The sequence below is a fragment of the Chelmon rostratus genome, chromosome 12 (assembly GCF_017976325.1).
Source record: "Chelmon rostratus isolate fCheRos1 chromosome 12, fCheRos1.pri, whole genome shotgun sequence".
Taxonomy (NCBI): Eukaryota; Metazoa; Chordata; class Actinopteri; order Chaetodontiformes; family Chaetodontidae; genus Chelmon; species Chelmon rostratus.
Window position 1 is genome coordinate 17,086,560 of NC_055669.1, and position 18,071 is coordinate 17,104,630.

The window sequence follows — 18,071 nt, forward strand, 5'->3', positions numbered from 1 at the left end:
CATAAGAAGTTAAAAGCTCCAAATTTGTTCCCCCGCTGCGCTCCTTTTCTCTGTCCTCCCACCCCCAGATCAAAGCTGAAATAGCTCCCCGGCAGAAATGAATGGAACTTATCAGGACGTGGCCACAAGTCGTTCGTCAGGAAGCGTGTCCGGGGCGAAGTCAAAGGGTCGCCATTAAGCGCGAGCGCGTTTGTGTGTTCGCAGGGGTGTGATGGCATGTCAAGGTGAAGGAGGAATTCCAGTCTTTTGTTCCCCGAGTTGAACTCTTTCATTTGCAGCCGTAATGAACAAATGAGGCCAGTAACCCAGACGCCTCTCGCATGGAAACACGGCAGAATGGTGGCATGAAGTGCTTATATCGTGTCTGCAGTGTTCCTCCTTTTTAAAAAAAAATCAATCTCTTGGATTTTTTTTTTTTTTTTTTGGTGGGCTCCGTTACAGCAGTGTGAGCAGAGTGCATAGAGAGCACTTAGTAATAATATATCCTCATTCTTGCCATTGAAACCTGGGAAGTGTCCAGCTGAGAAGCCCTTCTCGTACAGTGCTGTTGTGGAACAGTGTGTTCTCACAGGGTGTACTGCTGTCCCCCCCCCCGACCATGCAGATGCCAACCCTTGTGGAGCAGCAGTACAGAGATGACTTCTTCAGCTTACGTGTTCTTTTTAAAGAGTACAGTGTGTGCTGTGCCTCGGGCTGGATCATAGTGCAACAGGCTGAAGGAAAGTTCATGATTTTTAGTTTGGATTTCCTTGTTTTAGCATCTCCTACTGGGGTCAGCTTTTTTTTCTCCTTTTTTTTTTGGCAAAGACGATTATTTGAGTCATTCATCACCATGTTGGGTTTCTGTCTTTTGTTTAATGTGGTAGCTAGACGCACCAGATCACTCTCTGTATTTGTTATTTTGCTTTTAATCTGTGCTGCAACACTTTTCAGAACTCCTCTGTCCTTGATTAAATACCACAACTTTTGTGAGACAACTAGTGATATACTGGGTTAGTACAGTATGCAACATTATTGCTTTTTTTCCCCTTTATTTCAGACTTGACGCATATTGGTGATGATGAAATTAGTTCGCACTCAAATGAAGTGATGTTGTGTAAGACCCTGCTCATGATAGATGAATAATTGTGATGCGTGTGAGATTTTATCGCAGCTCTGGCTGATGCGTGCGGTTCATTTTAAACTGTGTCTTCGGTGTTGTTGTCGTGAAGGAACAGGACGTGCGCTAACAAACAGCTGGAAGCGGTCGGGCTTGTAGCCAGATTTCCCACATCACCACCATCGTTGCCTTTGCCCACATGTATTGTCCTGCAATCTGCCTGCCTGCACACACAAACACACACACAGGACATTCACTCTCCCTCTCTTTTCGTATTGAAACACAAGGTCATTTTGTGTTGATGCTGCCAGGCTTTGTGGGGGAGACGGCTCTGTAGCTGAAAGCTTTTCCATAGGCTGTCACAGATTGTTCAAGGCTACGGTGACCAAGACCCAGACCCTCTGCTGCGAGGACTCAGTGTTTCTCTGTGGCGGGGTAGGTCATTCTCTCTCTCTCTCTCTCTCTCTCTCTCTCTCTCTCTCTCTCTCTCTTTTTCATTCCCTGTCTATGAAATGTTTGCAGCAACCAGCACAGACAAGTCAGTAGCACATTCTTTTATTTGCATTCAGGACTGTCCTTAATGCCGTACAGAGTGGTGACAAATGACCGGAAAACCCTGAATGCATGGGTGGAGAAACATAACAAATGCAGATCCCTCTCAGGTAATGATTGTTGAATGATGAATATGAAACATTTGCTATGGACTTTGTGATCACCTGATCTCAACCCAGCTGAATAACAGTTTGGAGTTTTTAGAGCAGCGTGTCTGATGGAGCTCTCCACCTTCATCATTAAAACACCAGACGAGGGAACGTCTTTTGGGAGAATGGTGCTCATCCCTGCAGAATATTTCCAGAGAACTGAGCGGATCTGTGCCCAGGAACACTGCAGCCATCTTCAGTGTGACTGTCTGTATGTTATCTGTTTTGTTGGAAGTTTACCTGACTGCAGAAAACCTCCAGAATCTCATGATTCGATGGCTAAAGTCTCCCTCTGTCTTTGTCCCCTATATTAAGATCCCCTTTTAAACACTTTGCTATGCTTGTAATTTGATAATCCATACGAGTTGTGTTTATGCTGTTTTTGCCCCCTTTCTGTGAACCTTACAACACAAAAAGCAACTAGAGAAACAGCTCTTAAAACGTTGAATTTTCATTTACTGTACACAATTTTTTGGATATTAAGCAAACAAGACACAAAGTGCTAATTAATTAACTCGAGCAGTGTTTGTGGCTTTTTAAACTTTTGAATATGCTAGCAGTTCCCCTCCATTTCCAGTCTTTATGCTAAGCTAAGCTAATCAGCTGCACAGTTAGCGACAGTTAGCGGTTACTTCAGTAACAGATAAAGCTATCTGTCCCTCAGGAATCACCAGGCCGAGCAACAAGAGAGCATCAGAGAGAAACCCAGACAACATTTTCTCCATCAAGTATGAATCAGTTTCACCGAAATCAGTCATTGGTGGTGCATGACGTAGCGCCGTAAAGCGTTCCACACTTCTCATGGCAGATCGAACCCGCTCAATCCAGGTTCCGTAGCGCAAGAGCAGGTGTTCGGGGGCGCAGAGTGGGAATGAAAGAGGCACCATTATCCCTATTGTAAGTCAGTGTACCATCAAAACGATTTTGAAGCTGTTATTTTAAGGTGGAATAGCTAAATAATGTTGCTTCAAGCAGTGCCAACTGTGTCGCTGTGCTAAAGTGTGTTGATTAAAGTAGATTAGGCCTATTTAAAGAGAAACTGAAGCCAGTGTATTACTCAGCCCAGAGTAAATGGAGAATTTTACCTATCATGAAATATCTGTTTTAGACAAACTGGCTCTGTGCTTCAGTATGATAAGTTTCACTTTCTTGTGCTTCGCTGCAAAATTGTTAAGTAGGAACATTTTGAAATTCACTTTCGGATGGCCCACTTATTCATTAATTCAGCATCCTGGCTGTTTTAAGGAGCATGGCTGAAGAGACAGTAGAACACATCTGAAATTACAACATTTTCCTCATCTTTTTATTAAAACTTTCTATCACTTTGCACCCAAGTGCCCATTGGATGTTACTTCTGCCTGGTGTACCACATTTTTCACGGAGACCTGTGTTAACTATCACATCTGTCACTTAGTAAAATATCTCATCTCTCAGAGGGATCAGTGCAGGATGAAGTGCACCAGACCTGAATAGGTTTACTGTCACCTTTTCTCATCAGCAAGGTTTGTGTGTGGGGTCAAGCCCGCCACAAAGGATGGCCCTGCTTCCATTGTCCCACTAAGACAAAAAGAGTCCTGCTGATGCTGTGGCTCTTGCTGCAGTAAGGAGGACTGATGGGATTTAAAGTGTGGGTCCTGTCACCGACGGCAACCTGGTGCTTATTAATCGGGAGGAGGGTGGGGGGGATGATGGAGGAGATGTGGCAAGAGAGTGACGGGGGGTGGGGTGCTGCTGATGCAGCAGTGCCGCCTGGGGTCAGGAAGAGGGGGCATGATGGATACAGCTGATCGCCCGGTAAGGAAGTTTTGAGGGAAGGGGGAGGAGGCTCCTTCGTCGGGACATTAAGAAGCCTCTTTGTCGCGGTGTCACTCAAATGGATTCAAGGTGGCGGAGGCTTTTTTCAGGGAGGAAAAGAAAGGAGAGGTCCTATTGTTAAAGGTGGATCTCTCTCTGGACGCCTGATGAACACAACAGACCTCTTTCTTATGCCCTCTCCGTGAGAGCTCCTGCCTGGCTATAATTGAGTTAGTGTGTCAGTTGTGGGAACTTTTCAGGGAAGCTTTTTGACTGAACTTTGAGTGGATCGCCCCTCTTTTGTGTCTGTGCCTTTTATGTGTATTCCTTTATTTGGGAAAAACAGTTAAAGGTATCTAAAATGCTTAGTAAAGAGCCTCGGACACAGACAATGGATGTCTTTATTTTTTACATGCCCTCTACATTTCTCATGAGTTGCACAGGGCAGGACTCCAACTAATGGCTATTTTCATGATGGGTTGATCTGCTAATTCGTTTCTCAGTTAATTAATTAATCGTTGATATATTCATATATCCATCTCAGCTTCGTTATTTCAGATGTCTTGTGTAGTTCAATGAGCGGTGCCAAACCCAAAGAGCTCACAGAGAAAAGCAAATCCTGATATCTGAGAAGCTGAAACAAGGTACTGCCTTGCATTTCATTCTTGTAAGTAAGCTTAAAATTATGAATTGTTGCATCAATTAAGTTTCAGTTCTAGAGCAGGGTACTTTTGGAGTACCGATCGAAGTGAGCTTGCAGCATTGTATGTGAAAAAGGCTCAGTGTTTTCTCATTTAATTAATTATTCTGGTAACTTATTCATTTCTTTTATAAATGTTTTGTGTATACACAAGCACACAACTTCCCATAATAATTAAAAAGTGAATGAATTATTGGTTTGGTTTAACTGGTCTTTCCAAGAATGTCTAGTTCTCCCTGTAGTTAGCTCCAAGTTACACAGTTTTAAAGTTACAGAACCATGAAATAACATGTTGGTTGTTGTTGTCATGTGACCAACATTCCACACTTGCGTCATGTGATACTATGTGAACCTCTTCCATGTTCTGATGAAGAGCGTAAAATGTGATTGAAAGCTCAGAAAAAGATAATAAATAGAGATTAATTTGCCACACGTACAGTTTGTTTTGGTGTTTTTGAGGTGTCGTACAGGCACCAATGTTTAAAATTGCCACCCATTATGAGGCCATAATGTATTTGAAATGTTAGCAGAGGCGGTATTAGTATCACATGCTCAGCTCCTCAGTTTGATTGACATGTAATGTGGAGGCAGGGTGGACTGCAGCTCAAGCCAGCTCCTGGAAACAGAACCTGACCCCTTTGCTCATTCTGTCATCTGATAAGAGCCAGTGTTTTGATAGCGCCGGCCCTCTCAACGTGATCCATGACTCTCCTTTTACACCCCATTACAAATAGGGCTGTCTAAACAACAGTTTATGGCCGGGACAAGGCCTGGTCAACCATCATCAAAGATCTGCTCCGGGATGAGCCGTTAGGTGTGGACCAGATGTTAGGAGGAGCTGTGGTGATGGCGGAGGATCAGCTTCTATCTCAGAGTGGGATGAGATAATGCGTAGTAAGCTTAATTTGACCTTTCTTTAAAGTTTCATACGAGGTTAGAGATGATTGCTCCAGTCTTGGAAGTAAAAATGTGGATGTGAACAAAGCATTTTGATTCAAACTTGCTTGTGTTTTTAAGCTTTTTTTCTCCTTCCCTCACCGTGCCCTTTACCATTGACCGGTGTTTGACCGCTGCCTCTGACAGCTTTACAGTATGAAATAGAACTCATTGTTGTCTTATTCAATATGGCTTCCCTGAATAAGTCCATAAATGCATTAGGGTCCTGTGTCTCTCCCTGTTGTTCAGACTTAGGTGAACTGGCGTTCAACCCGGCCACGTTGTAAAATGCAGATTGGGTTCACTGACAGGCCTTCCTTTTTATTACACAGTCATGAACAGCATTGTAAACTGTCACTCGTCCTTCACTTTCATTCACTTATTCTGTCAGGGATAACGGCCATGAGAACTGATCTCTCAGCTTACTGATCGTATTATCAAAGAACTGACGCTTTTGGCAAGACGTCCTGGAATTTGACCTTTATTTGTGGCCAAGATGCCTAGATTTGGTGTTTAAAAAGATATTTTTGCCTTTGCAGAGGATGAATTTGGGAGAAAATGTATGTTCACTGTTATAACACAAAACATTTTGAATAGCAGTCGTCAAGTTGTTTTGCTCAGCCGTGTCAAAAAACCCCAAGTAGGCATTATTTTGAGTTGAGCAGAAAAAAAAACTGTTCGTTGGTTAATTGATTATTCAATTCAATGGAAATCTCTCACTATTTTGGTAATTTATTAATCTTTTCAGTGATTTTCCGAGCAAAGATGTCAGACCTTCTCAGGTTCCAGGTCCTCAAATCTTTAATATTTGCTGCTTTTCTGTCATTTTATAGACAAAATAATTAACTTATTTATCAAGAAAATAACCGATTAGCTGCAGCCCAGTTTAGTGTATGCAAAAGCTCTTTATCAGGCTGCCTGTCATGGTTCAAACACCTGAAACTTTGACTGCACCCTAAGGCACACTGTAGTTTTACTGTAAAAAAGTAGAGTGTAAAGTGAACTAGCGGCTCTTAACAAGCCTTGTTTTCCATTCGTGCTGCCTTAGTTATCTGATGGGCCTGTGCCATTAAATGATGCTGCCTTTTGTTTGTGGCTGAGATTTAGTTTAAGGTTAAATGCCTTGCCCTTAAACCCATCCGCTGGGCTAGAGTGTGTGGCAAGGTCACCACTCCAATCAACCTAGTGTTAACACAAAGCCTGCTTGTCCCCTAATGAATTAGCGCTACAGTTCCTCGGCGAGTCGCTACACCGCCCTCCAGCCCCTCGCAGGCCTTCCCAGCCCCGCTGCCCTTTCACACGCACCCCCTAGCCCCTAATTTTGCAATGAGTTTTATAACTGGACAGTAAACTTCCAGTGGCTTAATGATGATGACTTCTTCATCTGCCCAAATGCTCCTTTTGTCCACCCCTCCTCAGGCCCTGGACCCTGCCCCCGTTCCCTCTGGTCACACCAGGCCTTAAACCCTGGTTCACCCCACTTTATAGTTCCACAGATAATCCCCTAGAACACACACACACACACACACACACACACACACACCCTCAGGCCATTATCTCCACTGAGCCCTGCTCTGTCTCCTTCTCCCTCTCTTTCTCTCTGTTGCTGCCGACTTCAGCAATGGCATTCAGCTGGAATGTTTGCCTTTGTTTGTGTGGCCCACTGGAAAGCCATGAATGACCTTAGCTCATCTGCTATCCTCACTAGCACCGATTTGCACTTCAGGGCCCAGCAGGTAGTCCCGAGGAGCGGGAGGAGGGGGTCTTCGGAGAAGCTTGCGTGGGCTTTTATAAGGAAATTAGAGCCGTGGACTGCCACCCGGATAGTAAACAACAGCGCGAGTCCTCACACCCTTGGCGTCAGGTAGCCCACGTGAATCGGGCAGGAAAGGGAATTCTGTCGCGGGAATTTTCACATGGTGGCAGCTTCGTTTTCTTGTTTTGTTTTTGACAGTTGAGCTGCAGGATTGTTTTCTTATTATAAGAGTCAGACGTGCTACTTAGCACCTCCGCTGCTGTACTTCCTCCCCACCTGATACTCATCTCTCATCTCTAGATTTGTCGGTTGAACCTCGTCTGCAGAGCTTTTCAGGGTCCCTGCTCTAGCCATCGTGTGTTTGGCAACTGCTGAGTCAGCTAAGACAAGGCAGTGGCGCTCCTCTGGGAATCCTAAGAAAGGAAGAACACCAATCCCCCTAAATTTAAGAGCTCCGAGCCCAAGAACCCCCCCACAGCTGATCATGTGACTCGTCTTTCCTCAGGTGGCGGTGGCAGGGATACTTCCCCTTTGTCAGGGACTTAAGCAGGAGCTCAATGCGGCGGTGAAGGATGGGCTCGGGGGCGGGCAAGCATTCAATCCACACTCTTTTGTTTTTTTGCACAGCGTCTTTTGAGGCCAAAGAAAATGCCGGGTTTACTCATTAGCTCCGGTTTAAATGGGCTATTTAAGGCAGGCCATGTCAAAGTCAGGGGCTTAGAGATAAATCACACTGACAGCCCCTTTCCCTCAGTTGAACTTGATGGATCCTTGATGGATATTTTTATCACTTAAAAATGTCTCGCTCGCGTGTCTCGTGTGTGTGTGTGTGTGTGTGTGTGTGTGTGTGGTCTCAGTCAGCGACGGCCGGACGCTTTTCACAGTCAAACTCAAGCCCAATGTTTAGACAAATGCGGCTGATTGAGAGAAATGAGCGCATGAAAGCCCCGTAAGGACTAATGGAGGCCCTGATTGGCTCGCGCGGTGGTTTACAGCAGCCCTCGCAGTGACTGTGCCCTAATATAACCATTGGAGGGGAGGTGAGAAGAGCTGCACACAACCTGATTAAAACAACTGTTGACTGTGCCTGTGGTAATGAACTGGAACATCAGTCACACGGCTCAGCGAAGCGAGAAACCAGGGCCAGTAAGAGGAGATGTTTAAAATGAGGAAACATTAGCTGCTATTGTTATTTGGGGTTTTTAAGAAGGTAAAAAAAAAAAAAAAAAACATTTTTATTTCTCCCAATTGTAACTCCTGGGGGGAAATGCTGCTGTTAAAGAGAGACTCTGTCAGGGTAAGTGCTGAGAGCATCTTCCCTGCCATCAAGTAGACGTGAGTTGACTCAGACCTACTATTTACCTGACAAATTCTTGCTGACTCGACATTAATTAGTCGGCCGGAAAACGGCCACAGAGGCCAGGGCAGTTCAAATCCTAACTTTACACGTTCAAGCTCCACGGTAAATGATTCATGCACTGTCTGATGTTAGTGACAGAAACATGGAACTTCAGTCCGAGCAGTGACCTGGCAGTATACAGTTAGACTTGGCGGTCTGACAGCTGGATGTGTTTACCATTCAGAGTCAGGGGCCCGTTCACTGCAGCAACCCTGAATAGCAAGAATGAAGATTTAAAATGTTATTGTTGATGGTGGATTGTCAAAGCATCCCAAACACCCGAGGAATCTGGACTCAGCGGAATTGACAAGTCTTAAAGTTGTAAATGCAGACGTGCATGTTTTAGCTGTGGTGAGTGGGAATGAGTGCCCTCTCCGTTAAATAATACCACGATAAGGCATTAGCGCTGGTCACCGGGCTGTAATGACGCACAATCCCCAACATCTGCCTGCGCCTGTTGATTTGCGGTGCATTACCGTTTATTTATTTTGACCAGATGAGCCCCCTGGTATTTATAGGGGGAGTAAAAGCCCAGTGTGGGGTCAATCCCGGGCAAGGCTACGAAGACAAAATGCTTGAGCTGACCTGACATTCTGGTCCCCATTTTGCTGGGGACGGACTCTCCTGGCTCTGAATTGGCCCCCAATAAAAAAAAAAAAAAACGTCGGCTGTGACAGCAAGAGACTGAACCGAGAGAAAGTTTGATTCAAACCCCCCCCACCCCCACCCTAACTTTTTCCTGAAAATCCAAACCTCCACCTGACACGGTGCCCACGGCGGCTGTGTCGGGGGGTCACGCGTGCCAGGGCGCAGTGGATGTGTGGCTGCGGGGAAACGCCGGGCTTCGTCTTTGTTTCCCCCCCACGGCTCTGCAGGCCTCCGAGAGCATCTGTCACCACAGGGGGTCAGCAGGGCCAAGATGAATGAGCCCCCGGTGGATTCCCTCCCTCCTTGGCAAATGGCACGGGACAGAGGAGGGCATAGGGGATTAGGGGGAGGGGTCTGTGGTTATGTGTGTGTGTGTGTGTGTGTTTGTTTGCATGTGAGTGGGAGAGAGAGAGAGAGAGAGAGAGAGAGAGAGAGAGGGTTTCTGCTGGACTGAGAGGACGACTGGGATTTCTTTCTACAGTGTATCATGACAAAGGTGACTTGAGGCGCACCAGAGAAGAGTGAAACTCCATACGCTGCTGGGATAACGACACATTCTTAAGGATTTATTAACTAAAATGGACTATATTTGAAAAAACAAAGCTTCACATTTGGGATTTATCGCATTTGTTTTGGATTTTAAGGGTTCATCCAGCGGTCGGGTGGTCATGCAAGGTACAGGAGAGGCATTTTAAACTGCTTGTTGTGTGTCACATGTGGCCCTGACGTAGCATTAATGAGATGGGCTCTTAGCACCTAATTTAGACAACATAGAGAGATGTTTGTCGTTTTTTCTTTTTTCTTTTCCTCATTTCTTACCCCATCCCCCTTTCTCTCACGTCCGATGGGCAGCGTCTTTTCACCGCAGCTTTTTCGAATGTTAAGAGCGCGCTGAGCTCTTTCCCGCATTTCAGCCATTGGTATGGACCTTAAATGTTAAAGCATAACAATGAGGTGAAAACAATTAAGATATTTATCAAATTTTCATTAACATTTTATCTGCGATTGAGGTGAAAAGAAAAAAAACAGCTTAGTTAGTTAATAGATTAGATTTTTCAGCATTTTTTAATTACCTGCAGTTGTTTAAGGGCATTTTAAACAATAAAGCCAAGTGTCAAGTTTAACTGTATGGCCTCTATTTCATTGATATTTCTATGCAAAAGTATAAACAGTAGAAGGATTACTCCACATTTATTTAGAAATGTGATGGCTTTGACTTGAAGGATCAAGTCAGGATGTGATGAAACCAGGAGGGGAAGAAAGTTTCATCCTGCCTCTCTGCCTCTATTGTGAACGCTGTAATGTAATTATGAAACAATAGAGAGACTGGAGAGGAAGAAAAGGCTAGTTTAAAAGTCAGAACAGCTCATTTCACTTAAATATCCAAAGGAAAAAAAAAAGGTTTAACATTCAACGTGTGATTTAAGTCAGGATTTTAATAATTTTACTCAAACTTAAATTAATTACATTCATTCTAAGCATTTACATTTGAATATTTAGACCTCAAATTTAACGTTAAAAGCGATCAAAATGTGTTCTTACCTGCTTCATTTACAGCAATGTTTTAAATTATTTGTCCAATTTTTGATAAGCCGAAGTATTTTTGAAAAAAAAAAAGCCTTATTTACAGAGACTTTGATTACAGTCTTCAGTGTAAACTAAGCAGTGATACCAGCGAAGGCAGTACAGATGGAGTTTTATGACTGTTTATACAATTTAATAGTTGCATTTGTGCAAAAACAGTTAATGGAGCCATTGAAAGATCATCAAATACTCTGAACCCAGCAGTGTGCAATATATACTGTGTGTATTACAGGTGGCCATGCACGTGAAACTGTGATTTATTGTACATGTGTTGGGTGTGTTCGTGCTTGCACATGCAGTTGCACTTGTATTAGAAAGTATATGTGAGAAATGTCCTTGAATCCACCTTAGCTCTAAATAAGAAACTAAACCAGCAAGTTAGCCTAAACATTACCTCAAATGTCATTGCTGGAAAAGCTTGCTGAGCACCTCGGGCCGGGCCCCGGTCAGTGTCTAGGTTTACGGCTCCTTCGTCTTCATCTCGGGAGCCATCTGCGTCTCCCTCTGTGTCAGTTACCCCTCATGACTAGATAAGCATCAAAATATTTCAAGACTCTGCTCCTGGGGTAATTAGCAGAGTGGGTGACCTTTGGTTGAGATTCTTTCCTTTGTGGGAACACCCAGCACATGAACTTGTGTTGTGAGAGTTGTATATTTCGCACGATCGATGCCACATCGAATTCTGGTGTCATTTCCTTCCAAATTATTTAAGTAAGCAATGCAGTTGCCCAGAAGGTAAAGGAGCGCAGGTTTCTGACATATTGACATTTTCAACTCTTTGCTTTGATTAGCTGTATCAAGCTGGCTAATCATTCACAAAATACGGTCCAGTGTGGTCAGTGAATGCTAGTTGAACCAGCTTGTGTACACTTTCTGTTTGAAGGACTTGGACCCCAAACCAGCCTCCCTCTTACAGAAGAGCACCACACAGTCACAAGTGACGAGGGGGGAGATTGTGACAGTCAGTGTTTTCAAGGGAACTTTGCTTATGTTATATCAGAGCCTGAGTGGCTAAACAGTACGTTGTCAAAGGGTCAAAGTAACTGGCAGATCCATTCAGAGTGGATTGACTGTGTGTGATGAGCGCAGCTACAAACTAAAACACCCAATTGTGTTTTATGAAAATAGCCCGGGGGCCGCAGTATCACATAGCGCCTTTTTAGCCTCAGAACAGTGAGTACATATGTCGTGGGTCGAGCCTCTCTTGATGTTTGAGTGGCTGTAAGTGCCCACATTCATTCTGTGAATGGGCGTTCTTTGGACTGTGGTGACCTGCAGTGAGAGACTGTAGCGTACATGAGTGAGTCCTACAATATTGGTGTTTTTTTTTTGTTTCAAGTGAAAAAAAAAATGGAAATACAATAAAAAAAATGTCCTCTCAAAGATTTTCCACAATAAATTGCAGTATTCTTGAGATGTGCTCCTTTGATATGCCTTAGCCTGTTGTTTTATATCATGTTTTGCAAAAAAAAAAAAAAAAAGAAAACGTGGGAAGGAAACAAGTACAATTTGGCTAAAAAGCTCATGTTTTTTCCATGTTTTAGGAAAAATAAGTCTTGAAAATTGATTCAGACACTAAATAACTTGTTAAAAGAATGTTTCTGAGGGTTTTCAGCACTAAATTTGCAGCCCACAATTAGTTCCAGGGACCCTACTTGTTGACTTTGTAATAAATTGCTAATAAATTGCAGCTACTGAGAGAATATCTAACCCTGGTATGCTACAGCATGTCTTCAGGAGATGTATAACGTTTCATCTGTGTGTCGTTGTATCCCTGTCAATGAGCTAACTAGAGATCTCCCTGCTCTCCCCCAGGTCTCAAAGCGCTGAGTGAAATGTCTTTGCTGAAAGTTTCTGCTGAGTGGTAGCGATACAGCATGTAGCAGAGGTGAACAAGTCCCTTCACGCCTCGGAACAGACCGACAACGTAAGTCACCTCGCTTTTTAAGGCAGTCCTTGTGTGCTGGCTCTTAGAAATTCAGCTCTTCTTTCTGCGCTCCCATGTGTCCTCTGTCTCGATTCCACCGAGTGGAGGTTAGACCGGCTTATTTTGACCTGGGGTCACATTCATGCAATCTGTCGCTGCCACCCAGGAGCCGAGGAATGGCCTTGACTGACCATCTGATTGGCTGGGAGGTCATTTTAAAGCCACTGCTCACTGACATGAATGCCTTCTTTTTAGCCATTACTCATTGAACATTAAACTGCTTCTCCCCGGTAGAGTCCGCTCATTATGCTTGACTGTTCATCAGGCACGCTGCAGCTGCTGGCTCACCTGAAATACCCCCTCCGCCCTCCACCCTGCCGCTGCAACTGACCTTAGCAAACACCTGAGTCACACCCCAGAAACACCCACTGAGCGACCTCTGCCACACGCAGGCTTTGTTTTAAGTTGCGCAGGTGATAAAAGGTCATTCTCAGTGTTCACCTCCGGGCTGCGCGAGATTAATGACAAATCTGTCCACTGAGACTTGAGGGTCAGCCGGCCAAAGAGGCCTCTGGAGCCCCCTTTGACTCCTCAATCGAACAGGCCGCTTAAGAACACCCTCAGGCTCTTTTTACCCCCTCTGTCTTTGTTTCTCCATGCAGCCGCCTTCCTCCATCAGTTAAGCAAGAAATACTGTAGCTCCATTCTGTTAAGCCTCTTATCTCTTTGACAGCACAGTCAGGCACTGTTAATCTTGTCTTTTGTCTGGGTTGGTCAGATTCCTCCCCAGGAAGGTTGTTAGGTAAACATGGGGTCTGGAACCTGTCCAGGCGTGGGCAAAGTGAGACCAGAAAGGCAACTCCAGCTTTATTCCCACCCTGCCCACTATTGACAAAATAGAAAGGTTCAGGGTGTCTATGTGGCCTAAAGACACTGCAATCTAGTAGATGTTGATGAAGTGACTGCTTCAGTGTGTGGTACAGATGATCAGTATAACCAACATAGAAATCATTGATTTAATTGCAGCAAAGTTCTTTTATTCTTCTTATTTATCCTGCATGAGTGCAATACAAGCACCCACCTCTGTGAGTTTGAGATGGTGTTTGGATTAAGAGTCATCAACAGAAAATTGATTGACAACTTTATTAATTGTCAATAAATTATATTTTCAATTAATATTATCAATTAAGAGCCTTTTTTCGATCCAAAATGCCAAATGTTCTCTGGCTCTGGCTTCTTATATGATGCTTTGCAGCAGTTTATTCATCATATACGATAGAAAAGTGAATATATTTGGCTTTTGGACTGGTCTTGGATGGACATTTTTCACTTCTTTCAGATCATTTATAGACTAATTGACAAATTGAGAATCTGCAGATTAATTATAAATAATGAATTTAGAATGCTGATTAAGTAATCTACAAATCTAGCACAATCTAACACCTTTTGTGACCTATGTGAGGTGCCAAATATCTTAAATTATTTCAGTGTTTTGTAAATCTGCTTCAGTTGCAGCTCATGCAAATAAACATGTGCATCCACATCTACAATCCAAAGCTAATGTTGTGCTGGAGGAAAACATTTGTAGAAGGCCAATCCGCGGATGCAAATCATTACTGTGAGCTCAGGTTGAGCTGAGTTGTGCAACTGACTATCGTCAAAACTGAAGCTACAAAATAACCTTGTCATGTTGGTGCTTCAGCAGCTGCACGGGATCTTTGTTGGAGCTGAAGGAGGATTCGGAGCTGTTCCTCAGCAGCTGAGGTCTTCAGCCTGGCCTCCGCTTGGCCTTTGCTGTGTTGATGAACCACAGCACTGGTCTGCACCAGTCAAATGTTGTCCAAGGACAAACATTGCAGGAATTTCAGGCCAACCTGTGTGTCAGGAAAGCCGCCAAAACTCCCTTTAACTACTTTTTCAGGCCCACACAATTTGAACACCCTTGATTGCTGGCTTGGTATTAAAAACAGATCCTGTGAAATTGTTATGACAAACCAAGAAATGGGAGTTTGAGTAGGATGCTCCATTGTGTAACGAGCGGACGCCTTGTTATGGCATGTCCATGCTTCAGTGCTGCCTTTTTGGACTGCGTTCTTTCTTTCTTTCTGTCTCGTGCTCTCCTCTTTGAGACGGCGTGCTTAGCCCTCTGTCCAGCTGCCACCTGCCACCAGAGAGCCAGCCAACCTCAGGCCCACACAGCCGACCCCTCCACCCCGGCAGATGTCCGAGAGTGGACGCCGGGGTGGAGGGGGCACGGGGGCAGAGCAGGCAGAGTGACACAACAGACAGAAAGAGAAAAGCCAAAAAAAAGGATTGGAAAAAGCCATTGGCCTTGGCTATTATGTTTGGGCTGACATAGAGAAAGTCTGTTTGTGTGTGTGTGTGTGTGTGTGTGTGTGTGTGTGTGTGTGTGTGTGTGTGTGTGTGTGTGTGTGTGTGTGTGTGTGTGAGAGAGAAAGAGAGAGAGAGAAAGAGAGAGAGAGAGAGAGAGACTGCAAAGCATCACAGTAGCCTCTGGTGACAGGACAGATAAACCCAGCAAAAGACAACACACGTGGTCCATAAAACATCATAACACAATTACACAGAGCCCGATGTGGTGTCTAAAAATAGTTTGTTTCGTCTGACCAATAAACCAAAACCTTAAGATGTTCCATTTGCTCTCACAAACGTTGAAGAAAATGAGCAAATCTTCACATTTGAGCAGCCGGAACAAGCAAAGTTTTAGCATTTTTGATGCACAAATGGAAAGATGCGATTTGGGATTGAATGCATCAAAGCTGATCTGCACCTCCTTTAAAATATAACCACACTGTTAATTACAGACAGCATGAAGTGTTATTGCTAAGTTTGGGCAGGTCTGTCTTCTTTATTGCGTTTTTGCAAGTTTGCATTTCATGATCTAGCAAACCAGTGTACAACCTTTCCTCGCAGCGAGTGCCACTGTCTTTCACCGAGTATAAAACACGATTGCTTCAGATTTAAAGGTACGGCACAGCCTGAAAATGCAAAACATTCGTCTGGTGCTGCAACAATTTACTTGTAAAATCTTTTACTGAACCATGAGACACCTGCAGCTTGATGCACGAAGCATAAATCCAGCTGAAGGACTTCTAGAATAATCAGTTTTCATGCACTGTTTGATATCTAATTTTAAATAAAAAGTCAGAGGAGCTCGCTGACCCACCAGAAGGACACAGCTGTGTTCATTTGAAAACATGGATGGATTTGCATGAGATACCTGTTGCTGCTTTGTCTTTGCTGTTCTTCTGTAAGGAAGCTAATCAATGAATTGACATGCGTTTGTGAATCCTGCTCTTAGCTCCCGCAAATAATGGGGAATTCATATGCCGGGCAGCTGAAGTCTGCTCGATTTGAAGAGGCTCTCCATAACTCCATCGAGGCGTCACTGCGCTCTAGCAGTGGAGATCCGCAGCCCATCTTCACACAGCTCTACCTTGAGCCGGAGCCGTATCCTGGTAACATGGAAGGTAGGAAGAACAGGGATCTGGTTTTAAACTGCTTCTTTTTCATTTTCTGAAGAATTTCATTTTTATGAAATTGTTGCAGTTTAAATGACTGATGTTTTGGCCAGGTTCACTACGATTCACTGCAGATTATGTATTTCTTTCCAGCAAGCTTTTCTAGGAAAATATTAAGAATTTCCAGACCTGTAAAAAAGCAGTGTTACAGATGATTTTAATCCTGCTCTGGTGAAAGTAATTGTGATTTAAAATGTCCATCAGACATGAAGCCGAAAGCTGACCTCCATGGTCGAGAGCCGCCAGGCCTTATGAATGGACACTCTTCCAATGATCTGGAGGAGCTGGAGGAGGAGGATGACTCAGACAGCAGCAGCCCTCCGCTTCCCTACCTACAGGCCCCTGCACCCGACGGCTGCTGCACCCTGGACGGTATCCCCCACACCCAAAAAAGCCTTGATTTCAACTGTAAAAGCACAACACGCTTTTGAAGGACAACACCTTGTATTTAAAATGAAATATTAAGCTTCTTGTTAGAGATGATAGAATTACTGATATTATTTCAGTTTCACTTAATTTGTAAACCGTATCTACCCTAAAGCCCTTCTTTACTTCCTCAAATATTACATCTGTTTCCTCCTCTCCTCTCCTCAGGCTTCTGTCAGGCCGGCAAGGACCTCCGCCTGGTCTCCATAGCAACAGAGTCCATCGAAGTCCCAGCAGGCTTCGAGCTGGTCGGCGCCAAATCCCCCAGCATCCCTGAGCACATCCTGGTGTGTGCCGTGGACCGCCGCTTCTTGCCTGACGAGAATGGGAAAAATGCACTTTTAGGTCAGTCTGTTCCCGTGGTCTGAGACAAGAGTGGAGGAGACAGATAGCTATGAGCATCACTGTAAGCGCCGGGTAGAACGAATGCTGGGCTAGACTGTACATAAGCTCTGTAAATGTAAGATAAAACAGGGTTTGTGCAAAGTCTTACAAGTTTGGAAAACTTGTCACAGTACAACAACATGATGCCAGACATCATGATATGCACAGCATCTGGATAACAAACATTATATATTATAGAACAGGGACCGTGGGTCTTATACAGCACTATGTAATTTGTATTTGAGTATCCATGGATGCAGATGCTGCAGAGCATACAGCAAAAGGACGGTAAATAGCATTTTAAAATGCAAGGATGAGTGGGCAAGCCACCAACCGTGGTCTTTACTGCAACGAGTATATTATCCATTTTGTCCATCTTGTGCATGAGTGGGATCTGCAGCCCAAGAATATGCTGCATGGTTCTCCAAGTACTTTCCCAAAACAGTTGTATCTTTGGGCAGATCCAAAGAATGTGGTGGTGATTTGCCTCATCCATTTCTCCAACATGTCATAATCTGGTGTTTTATCCACACAATCACTCACATAAGCCAAAAGAAGTTTTAATATTTCAAATGAAACAATCCCATCATCATGTTTGTAGTGTCCCGGAATTAGGGAACAAGAAATAGTCAAATTACCAAAGTGAATATGAACAGCTGGTAAAATAAACAAAGTATTTGCTGTGGCTATGAAGGAATTTTGTAGACTTTTTTTTTCCATAAATGCAGTTATAGTAATGATTTAGATGTGATGATGAAGGTTTTAAGAGCCTGGGAGTTTTTGGTTGAACTACCTTGAAAGTGCTTGAAAAGTGCTTGAATTTTACTCTTAAATGACCCTTTCAGTAATTCCATTTCTGTTACATTACTTGCAGGTTTTTCAGGAAACTGTGTGGGCTGTGGGGAGAAGGGTTTCAGATACTTCACAGAGTTTTCAAACCACATCAACCTGAAGTTATCCACCCAGCCCAAGAAGCAGAAGCACTTAAAGTACTACCTGGTGAAGAATTCTCATGGTGCTCTGTGCAAAGGACCCCTCATCTGCTGGAAAGGTAACCCCCCCCCCCCCAAATCCAAGTTTTTCAATGCTATGCTTCTATTACATGTCTGTCTAGAGGTGCACAGATTTATCTGCATTGATGTGCTGCACGTCACAGTTTTCATCATTCGTCCCTG

The 18,071-nt window shown here is 44.0% G+C and overlaps 1 protein-coding gene across 6 annotated transcripts in view; it reads left to right on the top strand.

Moving 5' to 3' along the window:
* Positions 1 to 18,071, top strand: part of greb1l (GREB1 like retinoic acid receptor coactivator) — a 41,096-nt gene that overhangs the window by 5,377 nt on the left and 17,648 nt on the right. For 4 of the 6 annotated variants that reach the window (XM_041949427.1, XM_041949431.1, XM_041949430.1 and 1 more), the window contains exons 2-6: positions 12,433 to 12,544; positions 15,867 to 16,035; positions 16,291 to 16,458; positions 16,681 to 16,857; positions 17,771 to 17,947. In XM_041949427.1, coding sequence (XP_041805361.1) covers positions 15,879 to 16,035; positions 16,291 to 16,458; positions 16,681 to 16,857; positions 17,771 to 17,947 — 679 coding nt within the window. In that variant the 5' untranslated portion in view covers positions 12,433 to 12,544; positions 15,867 to 15,878. Of the gene's footprint in view, positions 1 to 1,437; positions 1,535 to 1,743; positions 1,762 to 12,432; positions 12,545 to 15,866; positions 16,036 to 16,290; positions 16,459 to 16,680; positions 16,858 to 17,770; positions 17,948 to 18,071 lie in introns of those variants that run through there. The other 2 variants (XM_041949428.1, XM_041949429.1) reach the window with 2 other exon arrangements.